We start from the raw sequence: 14,146 nt of genomic DNA on the forward strand, positions 1-14,146 counted from the left end.
AAAAAACTGTGTTTACGTGCGATTTAAAATAATTATCCGCTTAATCGATTAATGTGTTAACGTGATAATAACGCATTAACTTGCCCAGCTCTAGAAATAAGAATTTAATCCCCAAGTAAAACATGAGTTAGTACTTTGTTTAGAAACCCTTGTTGGCAAGCACATAATAAGACCATTTTTTTTGTAATTGGTCACCAGGTTTGCACACATCTCAGGAGGAATTTTGATCCACTCCTCTTTACAGATTCTCTCTAAACCTTTAAATTTTCTTGGCTGTCGATTGGCAACTCAAAGTTTCCCTCAACAGATTTTCTATAGGATTGAGGTCTGTAGCCTGGCTTGACCACTCCATGACCTTAACATGCTTCTTCCTGAGCTACTTCTTGTTGCTTTGGTGGTATATTTTGGGTTATTGTCATGCTGGAAGACCCATCCGTGATCCAACTTCAGTGTTCTGGCTGAGGGAAGGAGATTCTTGTTCAAGATTTGATTGTACTGGACCCCGTCTATTTGCCTCTTAATGGAGTGAAGTCGTCCTGTAGCCTTAGCAAAAACTGTCTCAAGGCATAATGTTTCCACCTCTGTGCTTGACTTTAGGGATGGTGTTCTTGGGGTCATAGTCAGCATTTCTCTCCATCCAAACACAGTGAGTCGAGTGAGTGCCAAAGAGCTCGATTTTGGTCTCATCTGACTACTGCACTCTCTCCCAAGCCTTCCCTGAATCATTTTGATGTGCTTTTTGATAGATTGGATTGTCAAAAATTGATTATTATTGTCTTTCTGTTGTATTTCCGTTAGATTTGTGTTTGTACGTTTATGTACTTATACACAAGGCTTCTGCCTCCAAACTTGAGTGTACTGAAGCACTTTTAATTCGAGTCTACACAGTAGCTGAACCCAGCAGGGCTTAGGTGAGTTTTAAAATACCACTGCCAGAACCTCCTCACAACATTTACACAACATTTTCCAAACAGATGGGTGCTTGGCAGTAGTATAGCTCTGAAGCCAACCCTACCCGCAAGCACAGATGATGCCCACACACCTGGACACACTTGTTGTCCTGCACTCAGGAAGCAGCCATTTGCACAGCAAGCTGCTCCGACAACAAAGCTGCAAACACACGCGCCCGCCACACACCAGACGATGCCTTGGGGCAGTTCTACTTCTGTTCAATTCTCCAGAAATAAAATGTTTTTTTTTTTTTCAATCTGGGTTTAGTATCTCTTGGAAGTGCAGAAGAGAGGTCTGTAATCTGCAGCGGGTCGCACTTTTAGCCAAAAAGTGTTTTATTCCTGGCATCATTTGTATTCTGATCTAAATCTGACACACCACAGCCACAGATCAGAGCGGAACGCTTCTGGTGTTTGGGCGAGGGGTGGAGGGGGGAAATGAAAGATGAAAAAGACAGGAAGACAGAAAAAAAGCTACTGTTTTGTTAACTGAAGCGCTTTGAGTTAGCAGCATGCTGTAGATGCTCTGCATCACACACTGCTATTTTAAGCAAATTAAATACAAGGTCATACCCCTTCAAAATGGGAATATGTGCATGTCAGTATGATGGAGGGATCCCACGAGGAGTTATCTGAATGGCACCTGCAACATGGTTATTATTGGATCAAGCTCTTAGATAGTCCAGGCTGACAATCTCTGCTCCACTCTGATTACCTGCTAAACCCAGCTGCCTGGTATAATTTTGTGTTTGGGAGATAAGCTGTTTTTGACCTGTGTGAAGCTCTGGCATTGACCTGACACTTAATCCATTAATGGACTCTTCATACTTTTTTCATTCACTGTTACATGCACTTACTCTCCAAACATCCACACATGTATTTGATACTGATCTAACACTCTGACACACTGGGTTGGAAACAGCCAATTTTTAGAAAGCACGTGCTCAATAGTTGATTATTGCTGATGTATGTACAATGAAAATGCATGTTAAAATATGTATATACAATTATTTTCATTAATTGTTCAATAGTTTGAAGTTGTTTTTTTGTTAATGTTTTTGAGAGACGTCTCTTATGCTCACCAAGGTTGCATTTATTTGATAAAAATACAGTAAAAAGAGTAGTACTGTAAAATATTTTTACTGTTTAACATAACTGGTTTGTGTTTTATTTTAAAATAGAATATATATTTACATACAATTGCAAAGCTAGATTTTCAGCAGCCAGTCTTCAGTGTCACGTGATCTTTCAAAAATAATTCTATTCAGATTATTTGCTGATCAAGAAACATTTCCTCTTATTATCAGTTTTGAAAAGAAATTGTTACTTCACTTTTTAGGGTTTTTGATGAACAGTTCAAAGAATGCATTTTTTTAATGTAATGTTAGTTTTTTAGTCTTTGCTGTCACTTTTGTTCAATTTAATGTGACATTTCTAAACAAAAGTATTACTTTCTTTAAAAAATAAAAGAATAAATACAAATAATAATAAGTGACCACAATCCTTAAATGGCATTTTTGTGAGTGTGTGTATATATTTAACATTATCCTGTTCTATACCTTTCTTTGTTCTTTAATGTTCTTGAAGTGAACTTACAAATCTGTATATTTGTCAAGCAGAATTTCAGTTTTAAAAATATCTAAGTAATATAGTACAATTTAATTATAGCACACAATGTGCACAATCTTTTTCATACTTGAAAACACAAAATATGTACAACCCCAAATCAGAAAAGGTTGGGACAGTATGGAAAACGCAAATAAAAAAAGAAAGAAGTGATTTCTAAATTTACTTTGACTTGTATTTCATTGCAGACAATATGAACACAAAATATTTCATGTTTTGTCTGGTCAACTTCATGTCATATGTAAATATGCATCCTTTCCTGTCATTCAGACCTGCATCACATTTCATAAAAAGTTGGGACAGGAGCAATTTAGGGCTAGTAATTAGGTAAAATGGTTAAATAATGATGTGATTTGAAACAGGTGATGTCAACAGGTGATTGTAATTATGATTTGGTACAAAAGCAGCATCCAAGAAAGGTCTAATCCTTTAGGAGCAAAGATGGGCAGAGGATCGCCAGTTTTCCAACAAATACGTGAGAAAATTTTTTAAATGTTTAAAAACAATGTTCCTCAAAGAAAGATAGGAAGAGATTTGGATATTTCACATTCAACAGTGCATAACATAATTAAAAGATTGAAGGAATCTGGAGGAATTTCAGTGCATAAAGGACAAGGGCACAAGCCTAAGCTGAACAACCGTGATCTCCAATCCCTCAGGCGGCACTGCATCAAGAATCGTCATTCATCTATAAGCGATATCACCACATGGGCTCAGGACTACTTTGGCAAACCTTTGTCAAGTACCACAATACGTAGTTACATCCACAAATGGCAGTTAAAACTGTACGGTGCCAAAAGGAAGCTCTATGTTAACAGTGTCCGGAAGCGCCGTCGACTTCTCTGGGCTCGGAGGCATCTTGGATGGACCATCACATGGTGTAAACGTGTATTGTGGTCAGATGAATCAGTATTTCAGGTATTTTTTGGGAGGAATGGACGGCATGTGCTCCGGACCAAAGAAGAAAAGGATCATCCAGACTGTTACCAGCAAAAAGTCCAAAAGCCAGGGTCTGTCATGGTATGGGGTTGTGTCAGTGCCCTTGGCAAAGGTAACTTGCACTTCTGTGAAGGCACCATTAATGCTGAAAAGTACATAGAAATTTTGGAGCATAATTTGCTGCCTTCAAAAAGACATCTTTTCCAGGGATGTCCATGCATATTTCAAAAAGACAATGCAAAACCACATTCTGCACACATTACAAAGTCCTGGCCGCGGAGGAAGAGGGTGCGGGTACTTGACTGGCCTGCCTGCAGTCCCGACCTTTCTCCAAAAGAGAATGTGTGGCGCATTTTGAAGCGCAAAATGCGACAACGAAGACCCTGTACTGTTGCCCACCTTAAGACTTGTTTGCACGAAGAATGGGAGAAAATTACACCTGAAACACTTCATCACTTGGCGTCTTCAGTCCATAACGTCTTCTAAGTGTTGTGAAAAGGAATGGCAGCATTACAAAGTGGTAAATGATTTACTGTCCCAACGTTTTATGAAAGGTGATGCAGGTCTGAATGACAGGAAAGGATGCATATTTACAAATGACATGAAGTTGACCAGACAAAACATGAAATATTTTGTGTTCATATTGTCTGCAATGAAATACAAGTCAAAGTAAATTTAGAAATCACTACTTTCTTTTTTTATTTGCGTTTTCCATACTGTCCCAACTTTTTCTGATTTGGGGTTGTATCATCCTTTGATCTATCAGTAGATTTTGGAATAAAGCAAGGAAGAACTAACACTTCTGTTAATTTACAAAGAAGACAAAATACATAAATATTGAGCAAATTAATATCCCTGGTATTATATATATATATATATAGGCTAAAATCTATTGCAAATGAAAATACACAAAGGGCCTGATTCTTCACTGATGTCTTTGATTATTACAGAAAGGTATTGATATGCTTCTGTTCATTTTAAATGTTGCCAGTGTGATTCTGAACTCTCATGATGTATTTATTCATTTGAATCTGTTACCCTCTTTCCCCTCTCAGGCATTTTAGAGACAAAGAGGCTAGACATTGTCCACACACAAGATCCCATCCCGCAGTCTCTCGGTGGAGGTACCTACTATGCAGCCGATCTACCCATATGGTGGCAAGTGCCTCAGTACATCCTCATTGGTGTCAGCGAAATCTTTGCTAGTATTGCAGGTAGGTGGTCCTTTGCAAAACACTGCTGAACACACACACAAAACTCTCAACTTCACAAACAAAGCTTACGAAGTGAACATGTTTCGAATTTTTGTAGCTTTTTTGTAATTACATTTTTTTTTAATGTTTCTTGCATCAAAAATATGAATAAGTCTGAATACGATTAGGTGTTGATATGTAAACATGGACAGTCAACCTTCATGTGTTTTACAGCAGCATGCCAACACTATTCACTGGTGTATTAAAATTGATGTCCTTCAGGAAATGGCCCTTTTTAAATTGAGTGGTTCCTGAGGTGAAACTAAGCCTGGAAAGACTTTTGAGAGGCGACGATCATGATAAGAAACATCTACAGCACATTTATTCTGATATTTTGATTGTAGAATTTAGTTTCTCATCAACTAAGATGCAAGGAATGACTAACTCGTCTAGATGAGTAAACATACAGCATTGTTTTAAAATGAGTGTGTCTTTTGTGTGCCTCCAGCTCTCGGTCTCCTCTGTGTACGTACTATAGAGTTTTTTCCATAGGATCATTCATCTGTCCTAATGACCACGCTAATCAATGCGTGTCCTTTTAAAAACTGCAGTAAACTCCTATCTGCCTTGCCTTTGTGTAGTAGCTCTTGTCTGAGCGGTTGCTGAAATTGCTTGCTAAGGAATCCATGGCTGTATCAATCAGGACCGATCGATCTGGGCTTGGCGATACATTATTGCAGTTGCGCAGTTAAGACTGCCAGAGAAAACATCTTGGTCCTGCTGGAATACACTAAGAAAATATCAAGAAAGTCTCAAGCAAGTGGGCTTGAGATTAATGAGAAAATAGATGAAAGGAAACTAAATCCCCTAACACAGCGTTTGTAAGAAAAATTGGATGGACCTCCTATTACTACCTTCACTGCTGAGATCTAGAGTAATTACAGCAATCTCTGTCATGATGAGGATCTTAAAGGGGTCATTGAATGCTACATGCACAAGTGGTTTGAACTTAAATGTCTGTTGGCAGTGTGTTTACACAACTACCCTATAATGATAAAAAAATCAGCCTGTTTTTTTATTTTTTATTTATCTACTAAAATCTTTACCGCTTTCTCAAATCGAGCCGATCACAGATGCCTGTCTTTGTGACGTCACACAGACAGGCCCCTCCCACGATCGTTTGATTGACAGTTGCGTTTCAGCACAGACTGGACTGGCGTCTTACCTTAGACTCGACCTTAGTGAGCTGTCTTCAGTCCGCCATTGTTTCAGCGCCGGACCAGATGTAGACTAGAATATCTCCTAAGCGATTGAGGTGTTTCGACATCTGAGCCAGTGAAGACACAGCGGATTACATTTGTTTCTGAAGGGAATGCGCCCCCGATCTAAATAAATGTGACTATGTTCGTGCAAATCACTTGTTATCCAGCTTCAACAACAGAAAAAGTGAGTATAAAGTGTTTTTTAATGAATCTTTGCAAATCGCCATTCCAAATAATGTGCTAATTAACAAGTTTCATGATAAATGTGGCTAAAGTAAATAGTTTATCTGAGAGCGGCTCGGAAGAGAGGGGGGCGGGGTCAGCAGAGCTCATTTGTATCTAAAGGACAATGCTCTGAAAAGAGCTGGTTTTGACGGGGTAAAAAGGTGTTTTTTAAACTACCATTGAAACATTTTTACTAATCTATGTTAACAGACTTTTTATTAAGACCTAAATAATCATATCAACTTGTTGAAAATGGACATCCGATGACTCCTTTAAATTTAATTCGGATTCCACTTAATACCTCTGAGTTTAAGATTAATTGGTGAGTTTAAAGATTCATCAGTTCAGAAGAGTCATCAGTTAGCGAACCAAGCTACACTGGTCGCACTGAATGTTTGCTGTTGTTAAAATTATTTTATTCCAGTGTTTTTTTATTTTTATTAAACAGATTCTGAGTAAGGTTGTCGAATCCCAGCTGAGTTTCCTTATGCTGGTCATTTTCTAGAGGTTTACAGGTTGTAGTTATGCATGGCACTTTTCTTATTTGTGTTTGCTGTATCAGCCCTATATTTACCGCTGGTTATATGTGCACCTGTCTGTTGTCCATACAAATTTTCTCACAGGTTGGCAATATTCTTTTCTCCCTAAACACACAGCTGTGTTCATTTCGACCCTTCAGTTTCTCTTCCAAGGTCATGTTCAAATATGCTTGTTTTCCTCTTAGACACACACCACACCGGTAATTTCACACCCATTTCACGCACAAGTAAATCAAAGGCTGCTCGTCCCCCCTCTTAGCCTTTATGAACCAACAAGACTAATAAGTAGCATTTGGCAAAGGCAGTGGAAAAACACTCTCCCTTCATGCTGAATTGTAGAGAACACAGTACTGATTACTGGATTTCTTCTCTACCCCCTTAGATGAGGTGTTTCGAATCAGATCGTCACCCATGGCTTATGTTGCTTCTAATAACAGGATGTTGTTGTTTTTTTTTTAGTCAGGATGATCCTTCAAGGACTTTTAAGGTCTTTGATAGAAGACTTCTAGAGAGAGGCTGCATTCCCAGCAATCTTTTTCGGTCCTGTTTTTTACGATCTGTTAATTTAGTCTTTTAAATATCAGGTAATTTAATTATTTTTATGATGGTCAGGTTAATTCCTCCTGTATAATGTCATGTTGTTCAACTCCCTGAATTATTCAGAATTTTTGTAAAATCAGAAATCAAATTAATAATTCATAGACATAGTATTTGTAAAATATACTTTTTATCTTGAAAAAAAAAAAACTTTCTTGAAAATGCTGCGAACTCAGAAATGAGTTTAGGTTCAAATGCAGTACGGTTCCCCAGGGTTATAAAAAAAAAATTATGTCTGAAATTTGAATCCACTAATTTTAGGGCTGTTAAAATGTCTTAAATATGCTGTTTTTTTCCTGGTTGGCATGACATTTTCGGAGGAGGTCTTAAATCTGAAAAAATATGGCCATTTAGTGCAACTTGATGTTGTTACACCTTGTTTATACACTTATGATTTGTTACAGAATGAATGCACATTTAGTTTGAATCACTTTAGTTCAGTGAGCCATTTATTAAGGCAATCACTTGCTTCATTCCTAACAAACAAATCAGCCATTTGAATGAATCTGTGAAGCAAATGACTCACTCGGCTCTCTCATTAAGACACTTGGCGTGTCCCTGTTTGCCAACTTGAACTATGCTCTTAAAGCATGTACTCTTTTTGAAAAAAAGTACATACTTTTGAGTTTTTAACAGAATTGTAGGCAAGCTTTGGGACATGCTACTTCATCTTGACTGTGTCGTGCTCTGTTGTGTTGCATGCATCCTGTCACCATTTAAACTGCGCTGTCAATCATCTTGTCACAGTTAACATCATCAACATTTCATTTCCTGATGCAATGGAGAGAAATGAAGTTGCACGTTAATCTGCCTTTCATGCCTTTCTTTCCAAGAATTCTCCTCAGGTGTTTACATAATGATGCTTTTAAAACTTTTTGACCAAACGTATCATTGTAAAAGTTAATAATGTTGTTGGAGATCAAATATAATGTGTATAACATTAAATAAATAGATTTTTATTAGGTTCGATTTAAATTATTAATCACTCAATCCCATTTGTCTGTTTGACCACTGGTCTGGAATGTCCACCATGTTGGTAGTTTTTTAACACTTTCTGATTGTGTTTGTGGTTCTAATTGAATCCTTGTCCAACATGCAATGTGTTGTGGGCAACATTAGCAGTTAGAGTTTGCAGGGATCTGCACTTTGAATTCCCATAGGAAATGTAATACATCCAGATACTTTTGGGATATTTATTTAATCATACTACAGTTTGGGACACTCTAATTCTAATTTTAAATACTATTTAGGACAGATTTGAATTGCGATGCAGCAAGTGACTTGCTGCCACCTACTAGTTTCATATTTATTTATTTATTTTATTAAAGAAAAATCACTTCCCTAAATGATTAAGAACAATCTCATAGCAGTATTTATGCAATTGTAAATGCAGTGACATAAACACACTCCACAAAAATATTGTCTAATTATTGTTACCAACAAAATCCCTGAAAATGTCAAGACATTTTTTATTTAAATAGCACCACACCCCTTGTGTACAGTATAAATTTTTATCTCTTTATTCAAATGTATTTCTTAAATTTTTTAAAAGGTCCATAAATCTTTACATTTACTTAAAACATGCAGGAACCCTGTGCAGTATCTTTAATAGTAAAACAGGAAAACCGAGCTCATTGGCAGTCCAAATACAAATGTTCAAGACCTGACCATGGTTACTGCAAGGTTGCTTTAAAGTTATTCTAACGTTTCTCTAATGTGAACTGATTTAAATTTACTTGATGGTAATTTAGTGTTCGTTTGGTGGTTCTGTGTTGCAGTGGTCATTTTAGTAAATTGATGTACATTGATGATACTATAATGTAATGTTTCTTTTATGAAATTCTAAACCAGCAAAACAATTTCCTAACCAATCCAGAAAGAAACATTTACAGTACTTTGGTACTGCACAAGACATTTTTAGAATCAATACTTGTAAACTTGAAAATGGTATAAAAGTTTTTTAAAATCATACAGTTTCAGCATGAATACAAAGAGCACATTTCTATGAACTAGGTTTTTAATATACTTCCTTTTTAGACACTCTTATTTGTCATTGACCAGGTTTCCAAAGTCAAACACTGCTTGTTTGAATGCAGCCTAAATTTAAATATACTTGGCTTTTTTTGTACTTATACCCCAAAGGACACCTTCCCCCTTTGAGACTCGTGTTCTTAGGAACAGCTTTGTGCACATCTCATGTATATGATTTTCAACCAGAAACATTCTGCTTCACAAAGTTGAATATCAGTATTTGCCCTCCTTTTTTTATCACAGCGGCCCACTCCAAAAGAAACAAGCGGCATCTTTTGTTTTCCCTTTCTCTTTCTTCTACTTTCTTGTGGGGATAGTGGCTGTCCCTAACAGTTAACATCTTCATTTCATTTTTTATCTGCGGATCCGAAAAAATTGAAAGAAAAGAGGCGCAGCGCTGGTGAAATAATATGTCCATGGTGGACGTAGCATCCTCTGATTGAATTTCCAGCAGAATTGGGACATGGGGAAGGCTAAGTGTAATCTTCCGCTCCTCCATCACGTCTCCAGAGGTTCGAGTATTGTGGAAAAGTTATAAGACGCTATCTGCACAGGCGCTTTTTAAACCCGAAGAGAGCCATCAAGCTATGAGAATCAATACAAGAGGCTGCCCGCCGCTTCATGATCACAGACAGCTGTGAAATGATAGAAAAATTGGAGAGGTGCGTAGACTGCATCAAAAATATTAAGATTAAAGATGCTGAATAGCATGTCACCCACTGAAATGAAGATAAATTTAGCTTTCTCATTTTCTTGAATAGTCCTTTTACATCTGAACATGATTGGGAAGATGGTCATGGCTAGTGATTGTTTGACGCAGTACAAATTATTCTATGAACATCCATCATGTAACACAATTTAGTTGTGCATATGATTTTGGCATGTATATAAAAAAAGAAAATTCATCTTTTTTTTTGAGAAGGAACCCAGCATGCTAATTCACATAGTTTATCCAGAAGCTCAGCTGCAGGACATTTATTCGTCAGTTACAAAACAAAATATCTTGGCTTCAGCCTTTTTGGGGAGAAAAAAATTCCTCAAGTCCTTCAGGCAAGCAGACTAAGATTTAATGTGACTGCAACAGCAGCTAAACACAGGTTTGTCTCACATAACTTCATGTCTGTGCGGCGATGTGCTGACACACTTTTCGTAGTCAGCTCTCTCCATCTCACCCCAGGTCTCCAGTGTCCCAGCCCTCCCATGAAATGCAAATGCCTTCCGATAGCATGGAGGACCCTTAAAATATAGCCTCAATGCGCCATCCCTACCCCTGGGGAACCTTCAGGAAATTGGATGACAAGAAATGTGACAAATGTCTCTGGAAAGTTCCCTCCTCTGGCCCTATTCTGTTTGAATAAATCCTTTTTAATGGACTCCACTGCCAGCTCGCTTTGTCGTGGGCTGTTGGATGACAGCGGAAGCCAAGTTGATTCTGATTTTTCACATTTTTGTAGACACACACTTGCACGCACACACATACACACGGTACCTGCGGGAGATGTGTGTGGACTGCAGTTGAGGGGACAGACATAAAACCTGATTCTTTTTTTCTCCACTGGGAATTTTAATTATATATCATTCTCTCTGAAAAATGTTAAAGTCTAATGATTTTTCAGAGAAAGAAAAATCGCCTGCTGCCTGGCTTTGCAATGGGGAAAAAATGAAAGCAGAATATTTCAAGTTAAACTTTTTTTTCTTGCTTTTGAATAATTCAGCTCTGAAGTTAGAAAAGGTCAAGTCTTATGCTTTATTTTTCTTCTCGCGGGATATTGTGAACGGTCATGTCATTAGACTCTTGTTGCCATGCTCATAACATTAAGACACCTTATGGACCCTTAAAGGGTTAGTTCACCCAAAAATGAAAATGAAAATTTAGGGTTTTGTTCATCACTCGGGCCATGTGAGACACTTTTATTTTTATGGATGGGTGCTATTTATGTAACTTCTTTTGCACTATAGTGCAACACCTGCTGAGTGCCAGTAAACAGCTTGAAAGATCAAAGACAATTTTTAATACAACTCCGACTGGATTCGTCTGAAAGAAAAAAGTCATATCTTTTAAAAGTCACACCTACATTTATATATATATATATAAATTAGTTTAACCCTCTCAGGCTCAAATTAAGTTTTAGTAATTTAGTAACCTATAGTAAAGTTTTTAGTACTCCAGATTCATAAAATATGTATCTGGAGTAATAAGGTTTTTAGTTACTTTACTGTTGCCTGCCTTGAGAGGGTTAAGAGACTTAATTTGAAGACATTTAATGGCAGTTGCTGCCAGTGGTGTTTGTTACAAATCATTAGGGGTCCTTCACGTGTGTCGTGTAAAAAGTACCTTTTATATTCAGATTTACATATGTATGTATTATGTAACCAAAAAATTTAAATCCAGTGATTTTAGAAAACCAGAGCTCTTGATATTTTCTCCGTCTTCATTGATTTTGAGCAGTTGCTGTTGTTTTAATAGTGTTTCTTGAGCCCTGGGCTTCTCAAGCATCTGATCACTGGCGTCTGAGGAGGCAGACACAGTCTCCATGACACAAACAGCACTTAGAAAAGGTCAGCCATGCTTGCAGACAGCTATAAACACTGTAATAGAGCAGGCGAGTTCCTTCATCTCTTTTTCGCTTCTCTTTTTCTTTCCGCCCCTCCTGCCTCCACATCTCCTAATGTGCATTTGTTTCAGAGGAGCATGAGCGTGGGATTGTGGGACGGGATTATATGATCTCTTTTGCTTGGTTTGGTGGAGTACCTACCTCTTGTTTTTAGCTGTTTTACTCTTGTTCTCTCTCTCTCTCTCTCTCTCTCTCTCTCTTTCTCTCTATCCATCCATCAATCTATCAGAGAAGATTCATGGCCTAACCAGGCTCAGTAAACGAGTCTGACAGTTGTGCCCACAAGCCATAATTTTTAAAATGACAAGTTTGAGATGCCATGAAATTATCAATGGCACCACTCAGGGTTAAAAAGAGATTTGATCTTTTCTTTCTCCTTTCTACATCCTCAATTTGTTATTTTTTTGGAACTGCTTCCATCTTTTCTTTCCCCCACTCAGCTTCCTTCTTGTACTACTTTTATCCCTTTTATTCCCCCGTCTCTTTCAGTAAACATTTTAAGGATGTGTGCTGATGTTGGCAGTTGAGTAGGTGTTTCTGAGTCACTCAGACCTTCAGCTGAGTGCTACAGATGTATGGACACATACACAGTCATACATACATACACATTCACCTCCAGACATGTTATAAGGATTTAATTCTTGTTTTTGTCTGATGTCTCTGATTTATAGGGATTTCAACAATGCATGGAGAACTAGCAATGCCACTTAATTAATGTATAAATCGGTTATCAGATAATTAATTCTAAAGTAAATAAGTCACAAACTGACAGCTACATATACTGTACTGTTTCATAAAAAAAAAAAAAAAAAGTCTAACACTTTATTTTGATGGTCCTTTTGAACATTCTGGAAGTAATGTTGCACCTAAATATCTCATCAGAGTATTAGTAGACTGTTTGCTTAATTTCTTACTCTTTATTTTGGGGGTCTCCCAACAGACATTTTAATAGCTATAAGTAACTTTGCAGGTTCATGTCAACTTATTCTAACCCAAACCCTACCAGTCTACTACTACTCTACTAATACTCTGAGAGTAAGTAGACATGTACAGGTAGGTGCATGTTGCTTATAGTCACCTGAAGGTCACTATCAAAATAAAGTGAAACCAAAATACATGTTATTTTACTTAATTTTAATATTTTATTTAAAAAAAGCATAAAAAACATAATTTACAGATTGCTTTTCTTTTTTTGTTTGTGTAAATGTTACATTTAAAAGTGCTCTTAATGCTTTTTTTTTTTTTTTAGCTCTGCATCATGTTTTTTAAGTCTTTTTTTTTTTTTTTGCAAAATACTCTTTTCTATGCAAAAGATGCTCATTATAGATTGTTTTATTCACAAAAGTCTGAGCTGTTTGCTTGCTGGTTGATACAACTGTATAGAAAGGTTATGCAAACACCACTTTTATTCCAATTCATTTGTAGTGAATCCCCCTGTGTCTTTGTATGCAAGTAAATGCAGTGATCCTGTTACCAATGAATCTGCTCATCATTTTGTAAACATGATCTTTTCCTCAAGACTATATTTTTGTTGCATCCCTTGGATGCTTTTGAGGTTTTGATCATGCTTTTGAAGCAAACTTCTGACGTAAATCATTGGTTTCTGCATCCTCTTGTGTTTGTAGGTCTGGAGTTTGCCTACTCTGCAGCCCCCCGCTCCATGCAGAGCGCTATAATGGGCCTGTTCTTCTTCTTCTCTGGAATCGGCTCCTTTGTGGGATCAGGGCTACTTGCTATCGTCTCTCTCCAAATCATCGGCTGGATGTCCTCGCCTAAAGACTTCGGTAAGACTTGAGTGTTAGAAGACATGAATAGCACTGCACAGCAAAAGGTCTGGGATAAAACACTTGTAGCTCATCTAGTTTTTGAATGTCTGTTTAAATGAGTGGTGCATGAATATAAATGCAAGTGAGTGTGTAGGTCAGGATTTGCCTGCATTGAAGGGACCAAATGTCCCCATAATGATCAAATGATAAAAGCTAAAATTAGATGCACTATGGGGACTTGTGAGGAAAAGGGCTTGATAAGCATACTTAATTATGACTTAATGAAAATGTAAAATTCAGAAAGGTTTGTATGAGGGTCAAAGGGGGTAGAAAATATAATTTAGCTCAGTATAAACACAATAAAAGTCCTATTCCCGCAGGTTGGGTGTCTAAGGAACACAAC

General features: G+C 37.3%; 1 protein-coding gene across 2 annotated transcripts in view; it reads left to right on the forward strand.

Annotated features, from left to right (window-relative positions):
* slc15a4 (solute carrier family 15 member 4) overlaps positions 1-14,146 on the forward strand; it is a 56,911-nt gene that overhangs the window by 23,908 nt on the left and 18,857 nt on the right. For both annotated transcript variants that reach the window (XM_026269879.1, XM_026269880.1), the window contains exons 7-8: positions 4,571-4,729; positions 13,603-13,761. In XM_026269879.1, coding sequence (XP_026125664.1) covers positions 4,571-4,729; positions 13,603-13,761 — 318 coding nt within the window. The remainder of the gene's footprint in view (positions 1-4,570; positions 4,730-13,602; positions 13,762-14,146) is intronic.

The sequence above is a fragment of the Carassius auratus genome, chromosome 8 (assembly GCF_003368295.1).
Source record: "Carassius auratus strain Wakin chromosome 8, ASM336829v1, whole genome shotgun sequence".
Lineage (NCBI taxonomy): Eukaryota > Metazoa > Chordata > Actinopteri > Cypriniformes > Cyprinidae > Carassius > Carassius auratus.